The 27,813-nt window shown below is 38.1% G+C and overlaps 2 protein-coding genes across 4 annotated transcripts; both read right to left on the minus strand.

Annotated features, from left to right (window-relative positions):
- Nucleotides 1–638: 638 nt before the first annotated feature.
- Nucleotides 639–17,257, minus strand: fbxo34 (F-box protein 34). 3 transcript variants are annotated; one of them, XM_084097150.1, is made up of 3 exons: nt 17,039–17,257; nt 6,626–6,779; nt 639–3,800 (listed from the first exon to the last, which is right to left on the minus strand). In XM_084097150.1, exons 2-3 carry the CDS (start codon nt 6,715–6,717, stop codon nt 1,709–1,711), a joined length of 2,184 nt encoding a protein of 727 aa, XP_083953276.1. In that variant the 5' UTR covers nt 6,718–6,779; nt 17,039–17,257; the 3' UTR covers nt 639–1,708. The 3 variants fall into 3 exon arrangements, with proteins under 3 accessions (XP_083953276.1, XP_083953278.1, XP_083953277.1); XM_084097152.1 differs by lacking the exon at nt 17,039–17,257 and adding an exon at nt 16,066–16,266; XM_084097151.1 differs by lacking the exon at nt 17,039–17,257 and adding an exon at nt 10,424–10,579.
- Nucleotides 17,258–18,405: 1,148 nt separating this feature from the next.
- lgals3b (lectin, galactoside binding soluble 3b) lies at nt 18,406–24,666 on the minus strand. Its single transcript, XM_084096716.1, has 6 exons — nt 24,413–24,666; nt 22,979–22,996; nt 22,517–22,888; nt 20,783–20,871; nt 19,445–19,613; nt 18,406–19,162 (listed from the first exon to the last, which is right to left on the minus strand). The coding sequence occupies exons 1-6, from the start codon at nt 24,482–24,484 to the stop codon at nt 19,004–19,006; spliced, it is 879 nt and encodes a 292-aa protein (XP_083952842.1). The 5' UTR covers nt 24,485–24,666; the 3' UTR covers nt 18,406–19,003.
- Nucleotides 24,667–27,813: the final 3,147 nt, after the last annotated feature.

Below are 27,813 nucleotides of genomic sequence, written 5' to 3' on the forward strand. Positions count from 1 at the left end.
ATTACCAATTCAGACAGACATTTACCATTTTAATTAAAAACCTTTGATTTTTTTTAACTCAGTTAATTTACTGCCAGCTTATTAAGATACAAGGCATAACTAACCAATAGAAATGTCCAGGCTTTTTATTGCCCAGTATCTTTGGTAAATGGTAAATGGACTGCATTTATATAGCGCTTTCAACAGACCCAAGCGCCAAAGCGCTTTACATATTGCCTCACATTCACTGCAAGGCACCATCCAGCTCGTCGGGAGCAGCTGGGGTTAGGTGTCTTGCTCATGGACACCTCAACACTTGGTCAGGAACCGAGGATGGAACCACCAACCTTCCGGTTTGTAGACAACCTACATGACCCACTGAGCCACTGCCGCCCACTCAAAAACATTTTAGATTTTTAGATTCAAAGTTTGGAAATTAAATTGATGTGCCTTTTCAAATGTACAAACTTTGTAATGTACTATAAATTCAAATGTTCTACCACATGACATCCAATATCTATCAGCTAGCAATTACCCACCCTGTTTACACTAATCTAAAAGAAAATGTATGGCTAACTGGCATAACTGTGTAAGGTTGTTTTCTGTGGATTCAAACAGTGTAAACAATACAAATGCAAAAAAGGAGAGCAGAACATAGGTTACAAATTCTTCAAGATATACTTTATTAAGGTAAAATGCCTTAACAGGCAGAGCACAGCAATGTCATTAATAATTTTTAAAAATCTGACACACTTTGGAAAACAGTATACTGCAATTTTCTTTTCTTTTTTTTCAGATGGTGTTCAGTTAGTTACTGTCAAAATAGAGAAACTCTCTTCCCACATTCAAATGTTTCCAGTCAAGAAACAATACATCATACATATCAATACTTAAAAATTGAGAAGAATATGAACTACCTGTTCACAGGGGTTAATCAGAAGAGTCCCACTGCAGAACAAGAGTGACCATTTCACATCGGTATCTTTATACACAAAGTTAGCATAAAAAGTACAAGGCGTTTTACCCCATATTAAGATTAAATGCATTTCGTCACACTCGTGCCATCATTCATCACTGTTATGATATATAAGATTCTGTGCTATGTACAATGTAAACATCTGGGCTCAAAACAATCTCAAAAAGTCAATCCCATCAAGTCGTGAAGCCATTGCACCACCTAATATCCCAGGACTTATAAGAGATGATAACGGAAGATGGGGAAATGGAGCAAATATCAATAACTCAATAACCCTACTGGCCAAGAGTTCATGTTTGCAAGTACATTGGGAGATAAACGGAACAAATGTAAAAAAAAAATTATATTGCAAGGCTAGGTCAACATCAGTGCAGGAAGTGCCAGGGTGTGTCATGAAGAACAGAAGAAGAATGGTGGGTGGATTGAGAAAATAAGTTAGTCATTAATGCTTACTTGAAGTAAAAATCATCAAGCAGTACCCAGATAGAACTCTGCAAAATTCAATCTTAAAAGGTTAAAGTGCAGACCAACATTAAGGACCTGAGGAGGGATTTCGATAGGAGAACTGCTGATTGGTTGGCAGAGTAAAAGTACAGAGACCCAGCAATTTCTTATTAGTTACAGCAACCTGGTTGTAAGCACTATACATCAAAAGCACACATGCTCATTGGCAATCCACAGACACAGAAAACGCATAGCCCATTCAAACTAGTCACTTACATAAACGCACACTGCATGCGTCTTTCTGGCAAACTATGAGTCCTCGTCAGTGTCCCTGTTTTTCTTGTCAATTGGCACGTTGATGCTATGAAAGGCAGGGACCCAGCGGTTGTCATGAACTCCCACGTTGCATCCTGGTGAGTCTTTGTGAGATTTGCGGCAGCACATCCAGTAGCCCGGGCCATATGGTAGTGCCTGGCAGTAGGGCTTATGATGCCAACGGCAGAGAGAAACATCACCACGGTCATACCGCTTCTTGCACTGCTTGCAGGGATCGTCTTTGTAGCGTGGATCACTAACCCAACGAGAGTCTGCTGGCCGTACGCCATAACTCTCAATGATAAATTTAAAGTAGTGGCAGCTGCACTTGAGGGCAGCCAGGCTCTCAGTAGGCAACAAGCAGAAGATCTTTACAATGATGTGGTGAGGCAGGAAAGCCATGTACTGCTGAGGCTCCAAAAGTAGCTGGATCTTGAAGCGAGTTTCTAGGAATTCATGAGACACTAGGCGGCGTAATGGAAAAGGCACAGGCTCCTGATTAACTATGCAAGTCTCTACTCCCTTTGTCTCCTCAAAGTTTTGATGATTTTGCTCACCCACAAGTTCATCTCTGCTCTCCTCTCTGAAAGACACTGAAGTGTCCACAGAAGGCTCAAAATCCTCGATGTGAGAAGGCTCTTTGTTCTGAGATTTGCTCTTTGATAAGATTTGCTCCTTCAGAGGCTGAGAAGATTTGGCAAAAAACAACATGCCTGGTAGGGGCTCCTCATTGCACTCTGAGCTGGCATCCTTTGGCGAGGACTGCAGGTTATTTACCATTTCAACAGCTGTGCTAGTTCCCTGTCTTGCAATACAAGAACTTTCTTCCTCCTTGAGGGTGCAGTTATCAAGCCCACACTGTGAGGTCTCTGTCACCTCAAGGGTCTTAGATGGGTAACGCAGCTTGTCTAAATCACTACCCAGTTCCGGTGGGACACTCTCAGCCCTACAGTCCTGAGGGACAGAGGGCGACACTGGCTCTGATGGCTGCAGGTAAGGTTCTGACCCTGCTAGAAGCACACGCCCCACCTTCCTCTGTAAGCTGTTGCTTCGAGAGAGGTTTCCTCCACCTTCCCGGAGGCTTTGTCTGCTCAGGCACTGTGACTCCAACTTGGCCACCATATCCAGAACTCGAACAGACTCACTTTCCTCCTCCTGGTCCTCCAGCTGTTCTGCAACCTTGGACTGCTGCTCTGCAGGCTGAGGGATGGTTCCAACTTTGGACAAAGTGATGCTGCTGGTGCTTCGTAAGGATGGGGGTTTGGAGCCAACTTGCTGGTCACTTGCTCTTTGCTCCAAGTATGCCACCATCTCCACCACAGAGAGAATCTTTTCTTCCTCTTCTCCTTCCATCCTGACAGCATCCTCTGCAACTTCTTGGCATGGATTGATGTTCTCATTGAGGGCCTCTTGTTGAGACACTATCTGTATTTCAGGTTTTGGTAAAGGAGGTTCTACACTTTTCGATATTTCCGGGTTTCCAGACCTCCTCCTGCGCTTAGCCACAGACCAGTCACCATCCCAGCAGCCTTTGTTTTTCACAGAGACAGTCCGCAGCTCTGGAGCAATGGCTTCTGTTTCTTGAGGTGTTAAGGTGTTGTCAATAACACTATTGCAAGTATTGCCGCACTTCTGAGCTGCAAAAATGGCAATTTTCTCTTTTGTGTTCCCAGGTTTAATGACAGCCCATATATCCAAAGATCCCTCTGCATCCTCTCCTTGGTAGATCCTAAGTGTTCCATCATTCTCCAAACCAGTCGAAGGTGAGAGCAGAACTAAAGAAGTAGTAAATGTTGTGACAGAGGATGCTCTGCTCTTGCGGGTTCCGATAACTCTAGTTGGTGCGTTGCTCCCACTGTTGGTGTTACATCGGAGGGTGTTGGTGGAGATGACGCTGAGGGGACACCGGTTGGCTGTACCGTTGCCAGATGAGCCCATGAGGCCACACGACTGGCGAACGCCCCACTCTTTCCTAAACACTCCCTGCTGGTCGACATGGAGGCCTCTTGTTCCATCGTGCACAGATTCCCGATGTATCTCCTTATCTTGTGGTTTGGGGTATGGCTTGAGATGCATGGTAGTAAACCTAAACAAAAGGGATAAAAAAAGAAGAGAATTTCAAAACAAATCCACTAAACTGTTCCACTAAAGGGCAGATAAAAGAGAAATGGCAAGAAAGATAAATTCTTAAAAAAGGAAAAAACTACTTTTACTATTTCAAGGATGCACATCCATCTTAAAGGAATATTTCAGTCAAGTAGAACTTAAGCCCATTCATTTAAACTACAAAAATACTTAAAATATGGGCCAAGTTGAAAGGACTGCTATAATGGTACATTTTGCAGCTTGACAGTCCATTGTCACTATACGTTTTCCCTGTATGGACAAAAAGCAGCATATTCTGTTAAACATATGAGGTGGAGTAAAGTGCTAATTTTCATTTTCAGGTTAACTATTTCAGTGGTTTCCAACCCTGATCCTGGAGTAACCCAACACTGCACATTTTTTATTTCTCTCTTTTTTGGCACACCCATCTGGGGTCTTGGAGTCTTTACTAATGAGCTAATATGTAGAATCGGGTGTGTTCGATTAGGAAAACATCCACAATATGCAGTGCTGGGGGTCCTCCAGGACAGGGTTGGGAACCACTGAACTATTTCTTTAAGATGCATGTCTCTAGTCAATGAAGTAAACTCAATACCAAAAAGTATTCTTTTTAAATTTGCTCGATTCATAACGTTACAACAGTGGATTTCCTTCAAGCACATTAGCTGTAAAATACTAAAATGATTAAAAAAGAAAATCTAGAAATTGATCAAAAGTGCAGCAGGTTCTTAGGAATGCGTTTGGGTCTGATGATTCCGTTTGTTGTAAAACGTATGCAAAATGGCAAATAACTCCTCCAGCAGAAGTAGTTTCACAGTGAGCACAAGGGCTAAGCTGTTCCCTCTGGCCCTTAGGCTGACATAATGGGAGCAGAGCCACCCAGGTCCAGACACAGCTGGGCTCTAACACAAGCACTCAGCTGACACGGACACAGCTGCCCTACAAACAAGCCTGCAGCACCACCAATAGCAGTATCTATGTGTGGGAGGACTGAACTCAAAGACACAAGTGCATATAAGGCATTCTTCTACTGCAGATTCAGACCTGATAAAGTGGTACTAGGGATTCTCACGTGACAACATGGGATGGCATTCGGACAGTGTGGACAGCTATTTCAGAGCCAAAGTGAGAGTGGGAGGCGGCAGGCTTGCTCAAAAGGGAGGAGGTAAGTGGGTTGCAGCCATTTATTGGATGGCAAACATGTAAAGTGAAACATGTCCATTGAGAAGAGAGAATAGCATTTGGTGTATGCTTGGAAAGCTTGCATAGCCCAGCACATCTCCTCCTGTGCCAACCTTCCTTTGTGGAAAACAGCAGGAGAGGCCAATCTCTAAGGTCAAAATCGTTTGGTTGAGCTGTTGTCTTGGATAAAAAGAGGGACAACACAAAAGGCAAGTCAACACTGTACCCATAGACAATCAAAGCCACTCACATTTCCTGGTACAACCCTGCCTTGGACTTCCTGTTCTTACAAAAAATGTTGGTGCATAGTAGATTCACTTTAGATGTACATAAATTCAACAGTTGGAAATAACTTGACCAGACTTCAAAGACAAGGTAGTCTGATTAAAAGGTCACCACTGAAATAAAAAGCTAATGGATTTAGATAGATAGCTAGCTTCCCCCCTTTGTTCATGAAATAAACAAAAGTTAAACATCTAATTTGACTTCTGTATTGATGGATGACAAAATGCCACATAAAAGAGACTGTAGCACTGTACTGATTACTTCAAAACCTCAAAGGAACCTCCCAGTTTGCACAGAAACACACTGCAGCACCATTGCTGGACAGAAGTATGATTACCCTGGAGGTACGCCAGCTCCTATCTGGCACTCAAATGCTGATTTTTACTCATTACACAACCTGGCAACAACATACAGCTGCCGCCCAGCCCTTGCCCTCAACGCACTCACAAAGTTTCCTTAAGACCATGGGCCAAAACACATGTGTGAGCTAATGATAATTTAAGGGCAAAAAAGCACAACAACATTATGTAAAAAGAAAACAAATACCCACAAGTGAAAAGCAAAACATCAGATTGAGTAATGTAAAGGATGACGTCTTCTTGTAAACGCTCATGACTTCCTCTATAAGGGGCCTGCCAGAGGACCTGGTAAACTGATTGGGGAAAAACATTTTTTTAACGAGGATGAGGTCACGATTATGAAGACTCCATTGCTCCAATTATGTTGTAACACTGTGTTCTTCCTAAAGAAAAGGCTGAGCATCTGGGTCTGCACAATTCACCACGTGTCGCCACAGTCTATAGCTTATGTAGTTCGTAGCTTAGCGGGACAAAACAACAGAAGGGTAACTATTGGTGAGATGCGAACAGGATCTCACTTTTTTTGTGAAGCTGGACTCATACAGAAAAGCTTGTTTTTCTCTACCCACTGGAAAGCACAATATGCTAAAACCTACGTTTGTTTGCCATAGTAAGACAGGATGGGAAATTGTCAACATGAGAACCATGGCTCAATGCGTGCTAACAGTTCTACCACCGCTCAGCACAAAATTCAATATACATGTTCTAAACATCTTTAAATTTTTTGTTATGAAAACATTTAGCTGAGGGCTGATGTTGGCTGTTGTGTCCAAACAAAATAATGAAAAACAACCCTGAAGGAGGTCGACATCCGTGATGATGAACAGATGAAAGAGTTTGTTGTTTTTCTGGAAATGAACAGCAGAAACCAAAGTGGATTCAGTCTATCTAAACAAATGTAAGTGAGTGAATTACCATCAAATTACCCTCAAAATGTGTGATGTCATGTATAGGCTTGAGTGCAGTAAGTACTAATTACCTCCAGACTGATGGCGGATTGGAGGCTCGTAACCGTGGTTCCCGGTAAGGGGTGGGGTTGCAGTAACTGATAGTTTTACATTTCTGAGGCATTAGGCTCCTCCCTCCAGTGCGAGCGATGTCTCCCAACAGAAGAGCTCAGGACTCCAGCCTCACTGCAAAACAACATTGATGGACAAAACTGAGAACAGCTTGGTTTTCCAACTTGAATACACATGTACATTCTATATAAGGACAGTTTTGAAACATAAGACCCTAATAGTTATAAACTTACAACCAACTATAGTTTTTTATAGTATAGTTAAAATTTATTGCAGATATTTTTATTAGTTTGTACAGTTCTATCAGTAATCAAAGCATCCATTAGAACAGCTGAAGCTCTCTCTACCAAGAAACTTCTAAAGACTCTAAGTCCTCTCAGTTCACTTTCTGTGGTCTCAGTGTCTTGCGTACATCTTTGTACTAGCTCATATTTGGGACTTTTCTAAGCAGTTATGGAAACTTTTACTGCAGCACATCTCTTGTTGCTGTGTCCCTAGGTTTGTAAAGCTTTTGTTGTAGTATTCTTAATTTGCGAGTCACTTTTTAGCATAAAAAAGGCTAAATATAAATGTAACCGAGTGTGTTTATATTCATAATCTTACACAGATTATTCTTAATAACTGTGTAGGTCATAAACAGCTTAAGCAAAATCCAATCTGCACACATCGATTTATGCCAATTACCCGGACTGATTTATTTCAAAATAAATGATCTCTCTTGCATCATCTGGTTTCTATGAGCTGATTTTTGACAGTTAACAGCAATATGCTGTACACGCTGAATGGCCACTTTAGGTTTTAAAAGGTTCTGCATACTGGTTAGTGGTGAACAAAACATGCCCTATGGCCTATAGGGTCTTTAGTACCATTTTGTAGTGATAATTCTAACCACTTGCAGCAATGGCTACATGCTGTGCCTCAACAGAACATGAAACTGTAAATGAAAAAAAAAAAAAAAAAAAATTAACAATACCAGCCTTTCTGCAGTACCGGTAGTATTGAGTACCGTGTCAAACCGGTACCCTCCGATAGACACTACTTTCAAACGCTCCTGTGTGTATTTGTGTAAGCGCTCTGTGAAGGGCATCAAAGGTTTCCATTTACAATGCATTTTTGCAGCATTGCACATTGTAGCCAATCATAGACATGTTTGTTGAGTGCGTGAACACAATGCCCAATCAGAGGCGTTTTAGTCAGAATCCTCTCAAATATACCAGTTTGTTCAGCGTGAGCTCTGCACGCTTGCGAATCGTTTTGTTATATAACATATAAAGATGATGTAAATAAGAAATTCATTGTATAGGCAGCATTTTAACGGCTGCAGCTGAACTTAAGTGATATCAGCTTTGGTGAAAGGGAGCGTTCATTGCTCGGTTACTGTATAACCTATTCGTAATTTAAATTAGTACACACTGTAAACTTTCGGGAGTGTTGGCACTGCATAGTTTGTCCACCAGAGCGCACTCTACAAGGAAGACTGCTAACATCAATGAGCTTGGAAATCATAACGAACTTATTCTGCCTAAATAAAGTAATGATTACTGTAACTAACTAGCATATCTGTAGTTCCAGTCCCTGCATTGTAAAACGTAAGTTAGGCACGCGTGGAGTGGACATTTAGACAGAGAGAAAAAGTATCAAACATAGCAGCTAGCCTGTGCATAAAAGTTAGCTTTTCTTTTACACGTGTGTGAAATCCAAGCGTGCGTTACTGTAGAGGTAATTAACACATGGTTACCGAGTCGATCGTTCCCTGGGATGCATTTTCATGAAAATCGAATGTAAAGAGTTATATCTCTAAAAACAGATGATCTTATAACGCTAGTATATGGGGCACAGAGTAAGTAAAAGTAAATCGCTAGTTAATACCACTAACAAGGCTCAAGAGTCACGAACGCCGTGCTAAGTGAGCTGGTCGATAGGAATTACGTTAGTGAAATCTAACGTAGCACGGCGTTCATGACTCGACTAGTCGAGACTGTTTTCCAAGATGACGCCTGTCTGTAAACGCGTAATGTACTGTCTTTATAAAGTATCTTCTTATTAAACTGTCTGTACACTTACAAAGTTCTCAATGCTTCGGTTTGCATGTAGGGACCCTCATTATGCTACCGTGTTAGTGTGAGGCTATTTTGAGCCTTGTTAGTGGTATTAACTAGCGATTTACTTTTACTCTGTGCCCCATATACTAGCGTTATAAGATAACGTTAATCTGTTTTTAGAGATAAAACTCTTTACATTCGATTTTCATGAAAACGCATCCCGGGGAACGATCGACTCGGTAACCATGTGTTAATTACCTCACATAATGTATTTAGTGCATCACTAAGTCGTAGATTTTAGAAGGCAGGCAGCAAATGATGATTGAAAATGGTTTGTTGTAGCTTGATGGAATAGATGGATAAAATTAGGAGTGACCTTTGTCTTGTTTAATAATAATACAAATGATGATAATAATAATAATATCATCATCATTGATTTTTTTTAAATTATTACTGTCAATATTAATAATAATAGTTGATTTTTTTTTGTTCAAAGGACTTTAAGTTTCGTATCTTAAGTTTGTATTTTTAATATACATTATATTTATCAGAACTTTAATATATTCTGTTCTGTTGTGACAATAAAGTTAATAAAAAAATTAAAAAAATATTTTTAAACTGCATTATATTATTTTAGTAAGGCTGAGGACTCTTAAATAACTACAAATAACTAATGTTAGGGAAAATCTGTTCATGTTTTGTTACACGTTTCTGGATTTAAAATATAAAATAAATAAATATATATATAAATATATATAAAAATATATATATATATATATATATATGCCGATATATCGGAATATCGGATTTTTAATTCACCAAATATTTGTATCGGTATCGGCTTTAAAAATCCTTTATCGGTCGGGCTCTAGTTAAATTTACCTTAAATAGCCTATGAGGTCTGCAGCAACCACTTGTGAGGGTGTAATTCCAAAATAACTAGGCTATCACAAAGAGAGACACAGAAACCTACATAAGAGACAGAGAACATTGATGGGAAGAAGCTTTAATAACCTGATTTGGTAACAAACTGGGCCACAGCACCATTTTGTTAAGAATTTGTTATGCACAATTTTATACACACACACACACACATACATATATACATACATACACACACACACATATACATACATATATATATAAATAAACTACTTGCTATAGTAGTATGTCATGTAACATGTCAAATGATAAAAAAAAAAAAGAAAAGATTCACATTCTGAAGGTCAAACTACAGCTCTACTGATTATGACAGACAATCTCATCTGGAAGCAGAAATAAAATAGAAACGTGCACATGCTGAACAGAACACATGGCTCTGCATCTCTTATGCCCATTCCCTCTCCAGGGGTTAGAAAAGCAGCCAAGCAGTTTGTTTTCAAAGAGATACTTCACTCATGAAAAGCAGATAAGCCTGGAAAAAAATGTTTTTGGAACAGTACCCCCATGTCCCAACATACGTCCTCAACGAAACGCTTGCTAATAAAAACGGACACTGGCTGAGCTCACCAGTAGACAAGATTACATAGTCTCAACGGAGAGAGCAAAACAAAGCAGAGATAACTTCATTTCCTCTTTCTATCCGTGTGTTCTGAGTACTCATGTTCATGCAGCTCCTGGGGCGGATCCACAAATGAACTGCCTAACAGATAGCTAGAAGTCTTTCTCTGAAGGATCGTTTTTTTTACACTTAAATGACAAAAAAAGTATACTCACATTCAGCCAAGCTATTCGACAAGTCAATGCATTGTAAATTCCTCCGGTTCAACATTTGCACAGTATTCCATTACAGAGGATAGTATGTACACAGTCTTCAGCACGTGGTTTTATTGGTCTGACTGACACCCTCCAGAATTTCACCTAAGCAGCTGTGATTGGCCGGGACAGGAGGGCTCCGCTTACAAGCACGTGTGTGCCTGCCAGAGGATATAAACGCAGGTCTGATAAGGAGCCAATGGGCTATTCAAGATCCTTGCATGCCTATAAATGGCAAAGATAATCAATACTTTTGGACCTTCGCTGAAGAACGAGGACTGAGTGCAGAATCTGCATGCACAATCTTTGCAAGCAGTGATGCAAGCAAAACAAAATGCAAGACAAACAGTAACTAAAATGAAATATACTAAAATATACAAACGCATGGTGTCTTTTAAGGGCGAGGGAACTTCTCATATCACACTTCCTCTACCTGAACTTGCTCAAGCTTTTCCAAAAACAATGGCACTCATTCAAAAGGAGAGGTGGGGCGGCTCCTTAGCTTACACAATGCCATTTCCAGACCGTCTAAAACAGACCAGCTGCTACAATGGCTTTCATAGATCTTTCCAGATCTCGGACGCTGTAAAAACATAAGAGCATAAATCAAAGAGCCACGCACCTCTCATGGTACAAACCCAAGAATTTTCAGCTGCTCTCTTAAACAGAGGAGCCTTTGAGTTTCTTAAAAGTGTTTTGGAGCATCAAGTCCAAACTAAAAGCGATAAAGGTACATGGTATAGTCATGTCAACTCTAAAATACTGCACACTGCAAAGTATGCTGCCAAATATTTATCAAAAATGATATGCAAAAGAGTTCAAAACATTTCAAAGAGTAGCATGTTACACTGGTCACATGACCTCACTACACTGCATGCTTAAAGTCCCCCTGTGGTGAAAATCAAGCTTTTAATGTTGTTTATGTCTATGTGGTGTTTTAATATGCTTTAAAACAAACCATGTGCAAATTCATAAGTCAACACCATTGCTGAGTATTTTCTCCTTAAAACTGCAGTGTATCAAAGACAGTCTCAAAAACACAGTTTGAAGTTTCTGACATCACAAACTACCTTGTAACCAATCAGGTCAACATGTGATCGTCAACAAGTGGATCTCTGAGCTGGTGTGTGTGAGTGAAGGCAGGGCTAATTTGCATATTCATAGAACCACGTATACTAAATGAGGCAAGGGTGTAGACTTACATTCAAGCTATTTTAAGGCATGAAAAAACGTCTAAATATATCATTTTGATGATTTTGGTGAAGGGATATCACCCAGCGATTCTGTGCAGCCAGATAATTCACATACTAAGCACAGTATACATTCTAGTGTTGTAAAAATGACCATCTATGCAATTCTATTCAAATAAATAAATACATGAATTGAAAAAAATAAATTAAAAAAACTAGCCTACTCTTTCTGCACTCTCACAAAAATTACAAATAGATGCCCTTTGCAATAAAAATCACAGATGGGGAAAAAACTAAACTAAACAAAACAAGTGCAAGGACTTAAAACTATACTGTAAAAATGCTACAATAAAAACATGTTTATGGTTAACTTGGTTATCTTACCATATACGGTGAAAAACTGTAAACGGTTTAACATCACATTATATGTAATTTTACTGTAAAATACTGTCAAATGTATGGGTTTTGCAATTAAAAACTGTGAATTACCAAATAAAAAATAAATAAAAGTTCCAGATATTTCAGCATTGATATGTATTGAAATATCGGTATTTTTGACAACACTAAAGTGCACTGATGTTGTTGTCCTAAAATTTAGCACATTAATAAGTACATTTGTACATAAACTAAGTACATTTCACTTTCAGCAGACTGAGGTTCACTTCTCTGTTCTTCAGTACAACTTCCCTTTTTCAAAAACTTTGAAGTAACTCTGTGGTTTTCTATTTCAATTCCAGCAAAGGGAGTTAATGTATTTTTCAATGCACAGAATCTGCTTTAATATTTGATTTGGTCCCATTTCAAATCAAAGCACTGAGGAGTTTTCTTTCCCATAACTGAGCTGCAGATGGGCTGTGGTGCTATTGTGCAATGATTTGCCTTCTCAAATTGCCTTCTTGCACGTTCTTGGGTCACAAACAAGCTTGCGATTATCTTTGCCCTCTCTATCCTCTGTTATTTTGAATTGCTACATGGTTGTTATATGTGCTGATGTTTAAAATTCAATAAATGGTTAGGCTAGAAGTCAATAATCAAGACTTATATGTCCAAACTGATTACAAATTCAATAGTCAAAAATACTTAGAAATATAACTGCAACATACTGAATCTATAAAGAATCAATTTTAGCATAAGCTTATCATGACAAAAGAGTGTTTGAGTAGATACAGAAGTCTGTTTGAGAGCAATGTTTGCATATGATATCAGAAGACTTTATGATGATCCATGAACCAACCAGTGTTAACCACTCAGCAGATTGAACTCCTTCGAAAGAGGTTAACAGAAGTTCAGTTTGATACAAAATAAGACATCAACAACTACCAGTAAAGCCTCCGATTACCCAACAGCCCCAGCTCTGAATTTCACATCTTGATAGAAGTTCACACATGCTCTATAAATGCTTCTGTGGCACTTTGAGGGACCGTCCACAATAAGGGACGCATGTTGGAAGCGTCCAGTTGCCAAATACTACGCTGCTATTCTGACACCATACTAGGAATAGTTAGGTCAGGTCAACAAGCATGTCAACAACCCAACCCAACGCAACCAGCAAGCACAAGCAGCATATAAATACAGCACCGATATACACAAGGTCCATTGCATGACCTCAGACAAAACCAGGCCTTTGAACTCTTCGCCAGCTGAAACCTGATAGGCTGTACTGTGCACACCTTGTGCAATCGGCGTTCCAAAACAAATCTGTTACCATTATAACTGCTATCTGTCTTCTCTCTCTCGCTCTCCTGTCGGTGTCATAAACGTCTGTAATGAGCAGACATGTGAACACAGCCGTATGATCTCAATAAGAAGGTGTTCCAGCTACACTGTTGTTCTTAGTAGGAATCGACAGACCATCTGCAATGAGTCACTCCCTGTGAAATGTGAGTTTAGCATGCACAACAAGTACTCTAATGTGGGCTTGTGTATGAAAGAGGAGTCAAATGAGACAACTTTATGTGACTTTTTACATAAACTACAATCAAAAGTTTGGGGTCGGTACGTTTTTGTTTTTTTTTAAGACGTCTCTTATTTTCAGCAAGGTTACATTAACTTGATCAACAATACAGTAGAAACATTTATATTGTGATAGGTCACAATTTAAAATAACTGTTTTCTATTTTAATATATTTTAAAATGTAATTTATTACTATAAATATTTCTATATTTTCAGCATCATTACTCTTCAGTCTTCAGTGTCACATGATCATTCTAATATGATAATCAGCTCAAGAAACATTTCTGATATCAAATGTGTGGAAACAGGATTTTCAGGATTTTTCAGGATTCATCTATGAATATAGAAAGTGAAAAAAATAAAACTGAATTTTTTTAAATGGAAATCTTATAGATGTTTTTACTGTCACTTTTGATGTGTTCCTTCTAAATAAAAGTATTAATTTCTTTTAAAAAAAACCTTACTAAACTGACTAACTGACTAATAGGCTACATCATTGCCCATGAGTGAGGTCAGCTTGTTGAAGTGGATTTTTTCCTTTGCCCAATTATTCAGTACATTAGTCATTCAGGCAAGCCACAGACTAGCTGAATTTTAAAAGCATGTAGTTTAATACATCCCTGTTGTGCATTTCTGCCTATAAACATTAGGCAAAACCATCATGCCAAACCAGAACAAAAAGACTTGGTCAGAGGTAGACGGGAAAACAGCATGCATTAAGACTGCATTATTAATTGTGAAAAACAAAGGCTCAGGATTTCACGTGCCGCCCAAATAATGCAGAGTGTGTCAGCCACGGTTTAACATTGTGCCCCACAAATACTTCAAAGCATTTCAAGCTTGACGAAAAACACACACTAAACCCCAGTTCGAAAGAAGGCAATGCAATCCAAACCACACACTATTCAGCAGACCTGTCTATGTTCAAGACAAAAGCTTGTCCCAACCTGCTGGGTATTTCTTCCCTGTGAGAAGAGCTTGTATAAAAGCTTCCCGTGGTTTGCAGAGTGAGGTAAGATGCACCTTTCTGCTTCACACTTCCCTTTAGCCTGTCACATGACTCCAGGTCGAGTGACCAAACAGGTTCTTAAGCTGTGGAAGCAGTCCACTTGTCAGACTTCCCTTGCAAGCGCCGCAGGGTTAATTGCATTCAAACAGGTGGCTGTGCTCAATTGTGCTTTATGAAGCATTCACTTAACTAGGTATATTCTCACTGCATTGCATTAGGCAGACAGAAAAACGCCAAAGGAGGGCTGGTGCTGCAATTCTGCACGTTTCAACATGACAACGGTTGCTTAAATCAATACTTTTACTTGCCAAATAAACTTAAAATGCCTGCCAAATAAACCAACCTCCTGAATGGTCTGATTAATGGGAATTGTTTAAAGTACTCATTAGACGTGGTCTGAGACTACATGCTAGATTTCTGTGGCATAACTAAAATAACTTGACAAAGCACTAAAAACTTAATTTGCATGTCATCACTATACAATTATGGTATGACACTAACCAGTCAAGAGTCATTAAGCAGTGGTTGGTGTTGGACTTTCTGGGTTGTGTATTGTAAAATGTATGTTTGCTTTACAACAACTTCACAGGCTATTCTGCAACTCAAGTTGTTCTCTAACATACGACTGAAATCTAGATTTAAAAACCTTCTAGAAGAAAAAACATTGGGTGACACCTTGATCTCATTGACCCACCTGAAATAAAAAAAACCCTGAAAAAGTAAATGCACATGTATCTGAAAAAACATGGCCTTCCAGATAACAAAAGGACAGTAGAAAATTGCTGCGACCACAAACAAATCTACCCCACAACATCTGACAAATAACCGTGAGAACATTTATCACGTCTATAACGGGATATATGGCCTGGTTTTGACATGCCACATAACAGCTGACCAGCAAAAGATAAAAGCCACTCTTTGCACTCCTGATATGCAATTACCAAAACTGTAGAGCTTCAAAATGCTCATTCCACCTCCCCCCATTACGGAAACACAAGGCTTGCGGATCAGCCCAATGTTGGTAACAACTGACCTGTTAAAAACAAGCCAGGCTTCAGATCAAAATTAGGCTACAAGCATGTCTTCAGGAAAGCAGACTTGTACCAACTACAAAAAAATGTAAAGATTGATCAATATTATTTTTGTTTGACCATTTTCAGTAAAGGTATATTTCTTAGTGTCTCATAACAAAGGCCTATAGTGTAAAAAAAAAAAAAAAAAAAAACTATAGTTTTAAGTAACTTTTAATTTAGACAGACAATGCATTTAAGAAGCAAACAAATGTATTTAATATATCTGGTAAAATCGATTAAATAATTTCTGCATCAGTTATAACTGAGATGCTTGTATCAGCACCTTACACAGGGGCAAAGTTCAGATATCTAATTAAGTAGTTAAACATTATAAGTTCTTTGCTGCTTTAGCGTCTCGCTCACATCCAATATCTTACCATGTTTTCTCAGGTCAACTAATGCACATGATGTGTCTGTGTTTGTGTTAAATGACAGCAAGTAGATGGGGTAGAGAGATCTCTACAGAAGTCATAGAATCATTTCCTTACAATTAGCATGTTGTTGTGATTATATCCTTATAATATGGATTATGAAGGGTATAATTCAGCATGTTTGCCAAATTCTCATTTGTAGGTCATCTGAAAGAGTTCAAGAGAGTCAGAAAGTCATTTCAAATGTGATTTCTTGAAAACCACCAAAAACACTTATAATACAGTACATCTGATAAAAACTATCAAAAATGTAAAAGACACACTTCATTAAAATAATAAACACAAACCTGAAAGCTAAATGAAAATAAACAACATGGAAAACAGAAAAACTTAAACTAGGAACTGGCCATTGCACCAAAAAAAAAAAAAAAGAGAAAAAGAAAAGTCGTCAACAAAGTTATTCATTAGGGACCACAAGATAAACACGAGTAATCTGCACTTATTTACACCCTTTTAAAACGACGGAGCTGACAAATAAATACATACAACTCGGAAAAAAATAACTCATAATATTAATAAGTGTGATAGTAACGTTACTGCGTCTATCCTCATTAGCACTAAAGCTAACTGACAGAAACGCCATGACATACATCTGCTCTCTAGAGGAGAGAAAAATGGGGGTACTTAAACGATTATATGCATTTAAATACACATGCATAAATCAATAAATTATCAAAAATAAGTCATTTAGATTCTATCAAGGATATATGTCCTGTTTTGGAGGTGTTTAAATGCTAGTTCCGCTCAGTATGCCAAACCGAGTCAACAGGGAAAAACACTGTATAAATGCTACATCTAAATCACTTTAGATGCCAAATAAATCCATTCAAACTCTGGTAACGCCACAGATAAAGGTATTTATGACTGACACGTAGGAGCAATAAGCCTAACATGAGGAAATAGAAGAATAAAAACTGACCTGAGAAAAAATAGAATAAAAGTCGAAATGAAGAGGTGAAATCACTTGCTGAAGGGGAAACTCTTCGTCGCCTTGTTCTTCTGTCTTTAATTACTGCAGTGAATTCATATCATCTTGTCATCATTTTAAGTCGTGTGTCCTTCAGGACTCAACGCTTCATTTATGTGTGTGTGTGATCAGATCAGGTGAACGCGCAGCGGACACTGCCTCATATATTACGAGCACGCGCATAAAGGCACGCTAGCGAGCGTGCACGCACCCACCCAGAAGAGAAATATAGAGCACTGCTTGGGATGGGCACAAGTCAATGTAGGTTTTTATATTACAAACATTTTTACATTCTACTGCGGTAACAATTAATAACATATTTCCTTATTACCAGTAACTTTTCTGTCCAATAGAATTATTTTAACGATTTTTGTAATCATTCTGATTTTCAAGGTTAGATTGCAATATTTTTGTATTGTTTGAGTTTAATTACTTGTATTATTTTATTATAATAGTGTCCCAAAATAGAGAAATAAAATAAAAAATCTTAAGGCATTCTACAACTTTATACTATTTAACTTTTTGGGCTAAATTAACAATAACATACATACTTACATATAGCCTAGTTGTGGCCAAATGTGAAGTCTGGCCTAGGAAAATCAACATCTTCACCCTTTATTCAATTATTATTATTATTATTTTAAATGTGTTAAAGATTTTGTAAGCATTTTGCATAGTTGTGCTTGGTGTTAATCGTTTTAACATGCTGAAACATGTCAAATTGTGTGGACATCATTTTTGGTCAGGACGTCATACAAAGAAATTGTGAACACATGCAAAAACACAAGAGAACCAACAAAATATTAATAACCGATTATGTTTTAGTCGTATGCTGTTTCCTGTGAGTTTTTTTTTTTTTTTTTGCCAGATAAATACCTTAACCAAATTTAGTGTTTTGTTCTTTCTTCATATTTAAAATATTTCCTTTTTTTTTGATGGTTTAATCAAACTTCTATGGTCATTGAAAAAAAATAAAATAATATATATATATATATATATATATATATATATATATACTGTATATCTTCTTGTTTAACTTTACATGCATGTATCCCTGAGTCTGAAAAGTACAGACTGAATGAGGCACATTCACAACCCAAAGGAACATTCTTAAAACTTATGCACATTATTTATACAATGTTGGAGGTTTCATCTGTGGGTTGCAAGAGGGCTCAACTCTTTGAAGTAATCAGGTGCTTCAGGCACTATATAAATAGACCTCTGCATAATTGAGGTCAGTTATATTAGATTTCTGTCAGGGTGTCTCTGACAACAACTCTGACAGACTGTTTCCATGATTAAAAATGCAACACTGCCTTGGCTTCAGTTTATACTGCTGTTATTTTATATATTAGGAGCTGCCAATAAAGGTGTACTACACAGATCTCACAGAGGATTGTAATTACATGCCCAGCACTCAATGTTTACATCCGTTGTTGTTTCTTTAATCATGAGATCTTTACACAAAGAAGAACCATCTTTGGCACTGGTTACAGTTGAAGATAACTTACATTCATAAAGTTATTCCAGTTCTAATTTCACATTAATAATGCATTATTCTTGATTGGCCACTATCACATTCCCCACTATGACCTTTATCCTCATCATCATCATCATCATCATCAGTATCATGTTCATGTAAAATATTTATTCCTTTTAAACCGGCCACTGAGCCTTATGACAACCCAATCCTACCCAGATAGTAACACACCCACCTAGAGGTAGCAAAACGAACTACAGCACTGAGAAAAATTTGCATGCAGATGTATATCATTTCAACATTTGTAGTAAATATAAACTCTTGCTGACATACATAGTGTTAAAAAAATGGAGGTAAAATAACTTGCACGTGTGGTTGAATAGGTTGCATATGTCACTGTCAAAACACATGAAACTAATACAGAATCAGTGCAGATTTCACTGCAGTGTCTCCACATTTACAGAACTGAGGGTGACATCATTGAAGATACTAAGACCTTTGATCTGGTTGAGCTCACGGACCCGATGTTTGAAATCCAGAAGGTGTGACTTGTTCACAGCCACTTTGAATTCAGTGTCAGTGCATAAGATCTTCATCTGAAATTCAAAACAATTTTAGTCATTTGCAATTGAACACGCATGGAATAGTTTTGACCAAACGTGGCAGGAGACAAATGCATGATCTTGTTTTGTCTGCTTTGTTGCAGTACGTTTTAGTGATGCTATTTCAGGACCTCCTTTTCTGTTCTTATCTGATATCTCTTCTCTAATGTCTTTAAACACAATGAGGGCCGAACAGTAAATATTCAAGACATTTGTTTAATCAAAATAAAACCATCGAGATGAGAAAGAAACTTAATTGTTTGATGCCATGCTCACCTCAAAAGGCTTTCCTGGGGCAAAAGGGAAGGAGGGAAGCTCTCGCTCTTCTCTACCCCATTGGTTTCCAATCATGCTGTTTCGCACAATCACTTGCTTTCCACTTTCATTGAAGCGGGGGTTTAAATGAAACGCAATGTCATTGCCTCTATTGAAATTAATTGTGAAACTAAGTGGAAAAGAAAAAAAAATAAGATTACACACATGAAATACACAGGGATGTCACAAAGAAGGAGATTTTTAGACAATGATGGCCAAAGTGGCCATGTTTAATTTCATAATTTAACTTAATTTAATGTATGTTCTAGGTAACAATAATTCATCAGTGCACATTATTTACAAGCCAAATGCTTGTTTTTGTAATCTTTAACCAAAATGTGGTGACAAAACAAAATGTATATACTTTATGATGTACTTAAATATTACACTTAAAAAGTATTTGGGCCTAAATTTAAGACATCCATTTGGAATTACAGATTTAACAAACTCATAAACTTAATGTGATGCATATTTGTCAATCATACATAAATTAAACCGGTAAGAAAGAGGTTTCTGTAATAGTACTAATAAACTGGCTGTGCGTTTTAAATACACAAGAACCAGGTTTATATATTTCTCATCAATAAATCAAAATTTGTTTCAATCTCATACATTTTAACTAGCTGAATATTGTTCCACAGCTAACCACATATTAAACATGCTCATACTTTTTAACTGAATAAATGTAACTTTTCACAATAAACAGGTTTATGCTGATTCAAAGAAATTTTAATAAATGCATTATGAAAATATGATTTAAATAAAGTTGAATAGTTAATAATAAAGTCTGCCATGCTTTTTTTTAGTGTTACTGACATCAAATTAATTGAGCATAATTACGCAATGGTACCCAGTGATGTTCTACCTGGAGCTGTTATGCGTTTATATGCAGACAACCCTATCAATGGTGAAATTAATCTGCAGCAGTCAGGTGGTACGAGTTATTATTGTAATGTTATGTACTTTGATACATGAGGTAATTTAATGCCATCTCTCGTGATGCTTTGCAGACTCTGCTCTGGCTGTGTGCGTTCATGTGTTTTGTAGGATTTGGAGATGCTCTGAAGGGAGGGTGGGATCTTATGCTTTCAAAGCTAGCTTGCTATTGCAAGCCTCTCCGAAATTGCCTAACCCTACTTTAAACTAAATAGTTTGTTAAAACTGTGTAATCCAAATGGATGGGAATTGTACATGCAATTCAATGCACGGATGTTCAATTTAGGCCTAAATACTTTGAGTGTATGTACTGTATGTAATAATTTGTCATGTTTTTATGTGTGTGTGCATTGCTGTTTTTACTTTTTAGCGTTGGGTTTGACCTCTCCAGTGATGGTGATGAGCATCTTGTTAAAGGCTCCACTTTGTAGCGGGAGGTCAAATGGCACAGTCTTGTAAAAAAAGAAAAGAAAAAGTAAATTAGCAGAAACCAAGAACCATTAGGGTTCAACAGGGCTAAAGGCACACCGGGGTAAAAGGAGCATTTTATTTTATTTTCCTCTTAACCACTAGATGGCACAAAAACTTGCCACAGCACTTTCCAAAACACCCGCTTTACACATTACCTGTGGAAGCATGTGGTATGGATAAGATATCTGCTAAACATTTAAAATTTGCAAGTAGAAAACTCCTTTGATTGCCATTTGTTTTACTGGGTTTTTAGTTCATTGTATCTTACCTGATTCTATTTTATCGGTTATGTTAGTGCCTATTATTAAAGACAAAGCTGGCAAAATAAATAGTATGGATAATTACCGGCCAGTATTTTATCCAAGGTTATGGAGAGCAACAGAGGTTACAACAGAGGAGTTCCTAAATGTCTGGTGAGAATTCTGGCTTTTTGGTACGCTCATTAGTCACTGCATGTAAAATGGGGTAACTCTGTGTCTGCTCCATTCAATGTAAGCAAGAGTTAGACAGGGAAGCATTTTGTCTCCCTTTCTTTTTAATGTTTATATGGACTATTTATCGAAGCTGCTAAACAGCTGTGGGACAGGGTATATGGTTGGTAACACTATCATCAACCACTAGATGTAAGCCGACGATTTGGTGATTTTTTGTCCATATAGTGCTGGCCTTAAACAGTTACTGAGAGTTTGCTCTCAATATGGGTCAGATTTTGACATTAAATATAATGCAAAGAAGAGTAATATTATGATTGTTAGGAGTAGGGAGGACATGAAACATGTAATTTCCTGACTTCTCCTGTCTGGTATTGTCATTAAAGTATGTAATGAGGCTAAATACTTAGGACATTGTATAACTGATGACATATACATTTATAGACAGTGTTGTATGATGTATGCACAAGCTAATATGTTGATTCGAAAATATGTGCTCAGACTCTGTGAAGACTACATTTTTTAGAGCATATTGTAACCCTATGTATACTGCCCATTTGTGGCGGCGCTACAGAAAGAGCAGCATGCAGAAACTCAATGTAGCATGCCACGATGCTAGCCATGATGGAGCAGTGCAAGCCAAATGTTTGTTAGTGTTGGTGTGCCCACCTGTCTGCTGTGCTACACAATATCATGCACAAATGCATGTGTAGGTTAACAGACTCTGCAAACAGTATGATTTCAACACTGACAAACCCAGCAGCACTAAGTGGAACCATTGGCGTTTTAACCTACATATAAATATGCGATATTGTGGACTCTGATTGTTTTTCTGTATTTGTCTGTTTTATTGTTTGTGTTTTTGGACCATGTGTGTCCTTAATAAAGCTTTGATGATTTAGCTAAACTTATTGTATTTATACACCAAGCATGGGGTGTAAAATCAATGTTCAATAAAAACATATATTTTTATATAGGCCTATATTCTGCAATCATGCACAATGGGAGTTGTGAAAAACATTTTCCTTAAGGTGTGCCTTTAGCCCCGTTGTACCCTACTGTATTTAACACAGACCGTTCACTTTAACAAGATTAAAATATTTAGACGTTTACTAGCCCAAGGTATTTAACATGTATTCTATAGAACAAACTCCATGATGGTTGTACAAATCCAAGAAAAGTGAAAACATCTCACTAGTGCTACTGGAATTTGATTAGGAGCACCATAAGGGCCAGTTTGTGGTGCAGGTCCAGGCCACCCAGGAGCTGTAGGCTGCCCGGGCTGTCCAGGCCATGTTGGTTGGTTTGGCTGCCCAGGCCAGGCAGGGTTGGCTGGTTGGCCAGGCCAGAGGGGGTTAGCAGGCTGTCCAGGCCAAGCGGGGTTAGCAGGCTGTCCAGGCCAGCCAGGATTGGCTGGTTGGCCAGGCAAGGCGGGGTTAGCAGGCTGGCCGGGCCAGGTGGGGTTGGCTGGCTGGCCGGGCCAGGTGGGGTTGGCTGGCTGGCCGGGCCATACTGGGTTTCCTGCCTGCTGGTTGCTTTCCTTTGGAAAATCGAGGGCATCTGAAAGCTGAAACAGAACATAATAGAATAGAACTTGTAGCATGATACTTTTTGCACTGAACTAGATAGAATTATTGAGGGTATAAAATGTACTTACATCCATGATCTCTGATATCTAAACAGAGAGAATACATTATTAATTTGACAGAAAATAATAATTGGCCATGCTATATCGTTAACAGACAAATGTTTTTTAAAACATTATTTTATTAAGCAAACCCACAATCTTGAATGCACAAGTTCAATCCTTCCATTAGAAGATATACGCTGCATCCAAAATCGAATACTTCCCTACGATATAGAATGCAAAAAACATACCAAAAAAGTAGTATGTCCAAATTCTTAGAATTCGGAAAACAGTTGGCGAAAAGTACCCAGATGACCTACTACTTCTGCCAAGATTCATTTGATGGACACTTTACTATCCCATGAGGCCACGGGAGAGGATTTTAGAATGCCAGTGAAGCGACGCAACTGATGCTGGTAGGTCACATGATTTCATTCATACAACCCACATTGGGGCTGTCATGGTTAGAGAGTCAGACCCAAAGGTTGCGGGTTCGATTCTCAATACCAACAGGAAATGACTGAGGTGCCCTTGAGCAAGGCACCTAACCCTCAATCACTCCCCGGGCGCCACAGCAAAAATGGCTGCCCACTGCTCCGGGTGTGTGTGTCCACGGTTTGCTGTGTGTGTGTAACTGCTCAGACAGTATGCGATTTCAGATGCAGCGATAGCCTCTGATATAAAACTAATATGAAATACTAATGCTGAAAAAAAGTAATCTGTCTTTATGGGTGCAGTTGAGTGATAAAGGTTAAACAACTTCTCTTTGAAAACTACATAAATTATGGTCCTGGTTCCCTGCTCACATGAATTGATGAATCACTTTTCCATGAAAACAACCACCACACCCATTGCACTGTGAGAATGGTGAGCCAGAGCATGATCATATGATATTAATAAGTAACACTATGTTAAGTGTAATGAATGCATGCTCTTCTTAACAAAGATGCATGTTAAATCAAATTAAGTTCCCATGATTTGGCTTTGGGTGGATTACAACTTTTACCTCAGAGATGTTTTGTTATAAGTTAGAATGCACATTAAGAATACACCTAAACAACTACAGGTACACATTCATCTAATCTCTTCCCTAAATAATTTATTATTGTGCCATCTGCATTCAACACTGCAAGCTCAGACTCGTCAACAGGCCTGTGGATTTCACCGTGCCTGTGAATCACATGAAGGCATGTGTTTAAAGCTAGCTAAAGTGAATTAAATTCTATATTTCTTTCAAAGTTGTCCAGTTATTTGTTTAATATCTGTAACTCTAAAGATGCCTTTCATGTCAACACGACATGGCTACATCCTGTTTGCATTCGGCAAAACTCATCAGCCACATAAATAGCTTTAAACAATTTGAATATCACTATGCAAACACATACACCGAAGTTAAATCTATTAACCTTGAAGATGCTGACAAAGTTTTGAAAAAGAGAAAAGAGGCTAACGAAAGGCACATACCTGTTTCGTGTTCTTATTGCACAGTGCTGTTCTGTAGAGGCAGTATGTAGACAGGCCCGGGGTGGAGTTCATAAATACACACTCTCACGCCCCTGAAAACCCTCCCTAGGCCTGTACTTCTGAGAAGAGACCGCACCCACACAGAGTACAAACACATTCCATTGGGAAATATGATAATTCAGAGGTGATACTATGAAAACTCTGTTAACAAGTATGCCGAAACGTTCTTTTCGGATTGAGTCAATATTGGCTCTTCAGTATGGTCTGAAGGTTATGCAGTTTATCAGAAGTGCATAACCTCCGAAATTACCCATGTGTTGTAAGGATGGGGGTCATTTTTTGTTTTGACAAAATAAAGAACAAAAGCCAATCGTTGCCTTGGCAACTAGGTAAGGATTGGAAGAGCTGTTCATAGCTTAAAACATCTGTAGGGTTGCATAATAACTGGCACTGTATGGCTGTTTGTATACAGTGGACACACCTATTCATTAATTATTGTTACTGTTTTCCACATGTTAGAATTGTAGTGAAATTATCTAAAGCTATGAAATAACAAACAGCAGTATTGGAGCAGTATTGTGAGCAAAAACATTACACGAATAAAAACTAGACAATATTTAAGCCTGTTTAAATTCACCACCCCTAGCTAAATTCCAGCTCTGCTCTCTCGTGTTAACAAACTTCACGGAGTGCATCATGGAAGGCTTTTTACACAGGACTGAAGGGGTTTCTTTGCTGAACACGTATTATGCTCTTGCTTCACTATATGGTGGTCCAGCTCATCTGATTTAAAATAATAACAGTAATAATAACAGTGATCCATCCATCCATCTACCCACCCACCCACCCATCCATCCATCCATCCATCCATCCATCCATCCATCCATCCATCCATCCATCTACCCACCCACCCATTTCATCCATCCATCCATCCATCCATCCATCCATCCACACACACACCCATCCATCCATCCATCCATTCATCCATCCATCCATCCACCCATCCATCTACCCACCCACCCACCCATCCATCATCCATCCATCCTCCATCCATCCATCCATCCATCCACCCACCCATCCATCATCATCCATCCATCCATCCATCCATCCATCTACCCACTCACTCACCCACCCATCATCCATCCATCCATCCATCCATCCATCCATCCATCTACCCACCCATCCATCCATCCATCCATCCATTCATCCATCCATCCATCATCCATCCACCCATCCATCCATCTATCCATCCACCCACCCATCTATCCATCCATCCATCCATCCATCCATCCATCCATCCATCCATCCATTCTCCAAACCACTCCGTATGGTCACGGGTGTAAGGGTTCTGTTTTGCTCTGTTTTATTATAATGGTGTTTTGGTTTCCCTGTTTGCGTAAAGTTAAAATATGTATTTAGAAGACTAATATATTCTCTAAATCACACTGGGACCAATTTGTTTCTACAAAAACACACCTTCAATCCTTCATGATTGAACTGTCTATGAAGTTATAAACAAATTAACTTGTTAAACATTAAATCGGCCTATTCAATGAAGGTTTGTCAGCAGGTTATTCTGTTATGATCAAATAATGCTTAAATAAATTAAAAATGTTACATATTATGCATGGAACAATGAGAGAGGGCAAGATCATAAATATCTTTGTGAAATTTTGTATTAAAATATTTATATTAATTTGCAATTTACGATACTGTATATTAATTTTTTTTAAACAAAATGTATTTCATTTAAAATTTCATATAAATTCCCCTAGCTAAAATGACAGTTAAATTAACATATTACATTTAATATTTAAAATGGCAATACAGTGGATATTGAAAATATTTTAGAGGGTAGAAATTATATGGAACCTCAGAGTTTTCCATTATAAAATAACTATATCCACTAGAGGGAAAAGTCTATACGGATATAATTATCATCCAACTATAATAGACTTCATACATTTTCTATTCAGTACAGTTTTTAAAAGAGTCATGCTCTGCACAACCACTAGATGGTGTGTTTACTCTTTGTAAAAAGAGCCAGTGACATGAGATTGTTTAAAGCCTTGTTAATTTGGCATGAATACAAATCAAACAAAGGCTAAAGTTCATGAACAAAACTTCAACCGCTCTTGTTTTTGTTTTTGTTTTTTTTAAACAATGCTCTACAATTTACAGCAAATCACATTCTTCCCAAATTTTCTGTATACAGTATTTAATCAAGATGTTAACAGGAAATCGGATCAATTCTATATTATGCAGGGTGTAGATTTTTACATAATTGTTCATTGACACTACAACAAATGCTTGCTTGGCTGAACAGGTAAGTTTATAAGTAGCTTGAAATCTGTTTTATTAACACTAGGGGTCAATCAAGGACTTTCGAGCAGTGGTTGAACATGATCTGTAGATTTCAGAGGTCGTAAGGTGATTGGTTGATAGGGGTGATGGGTCAAATGTGTTGACAAATATTGACCATTGATGCAGCTTGATAAGATAATAAGTCTAAGGACCTAATAAACAGGAAGACAATCCAAGTATAATTCTCAATGTGGATGTTTATCTTTATTCAATTGTTCTTGAGTGTAAAATATTAAGCAGACATCTGTGGAAAAGTTAATGATGGATTTCTCCGATATTGACCAATTTCTTTCTTAATTTCCCCTCTTTTGTACTGATGATCATATGCTGAAATCCAATATTTTGATTACAGATAATTACATTGAAATCTTAGCTTATTATCATCAAAGATCATCAGCACCTGCCTTTATCAGAACATTCAGGAATTTCACACTGTTTATGAAGTCTGTGTAACTGGATCCGGTAGGATCTAGTAGAGCCGTTATGAAGAATTGTCTGTGAAAGTGTTTAGTGTAGTCTAGGAAAGCTTTACTGTATATATTTTTGGACAGTGTGAAAACAGAAAATGTTCAGAGAGATTGTGAATATTTTTCACATGGAAAAGATGGAGCCGTCTGTGTTCAAATTTATGTACTAATGTTTAGGGATGTGCTTGTTTTGTAGAACATTCCTCAAAAATACCCCCTACTGAACAGCAGCGTTATTGGAATTTCCTATTAGCGTTTTCCTGAGCACTAGCGTAAAGAGGGCATGTTTGTTTAGGCTTGTTTGATTATCTGAACTATTTCGCCATGTCCAAACATAAAAAAAGCATAACAAGCAGCGTCTAATTGTTTTGTACGAGAGTTCTCTTATCTGTCCCAGGAGAATCAAAACAAAAACAATCACTCCATTTTTTTTTTATTCTGGATCTCATATCTAAATTATGAACCTCATCAGGTCTGTTCTACCCCCACCACAACTGCACAAAAACCTCCTTGTATACACGTACACTGTAAAAATAAAGGCTCCAAAAAGGGGTTTTAACAGCAATGCCA

Source organism: Abramis brama, assembly GCF_963993115.1.
Source record: "Abramis brama genome assembly, chromosome: 21".
Lineage (NCBI taxonomy): Eukaryota > Metazoa > Chordata > Actinopteri > Cypriniformes > Leuciscidae > Abramis > Abramis brama.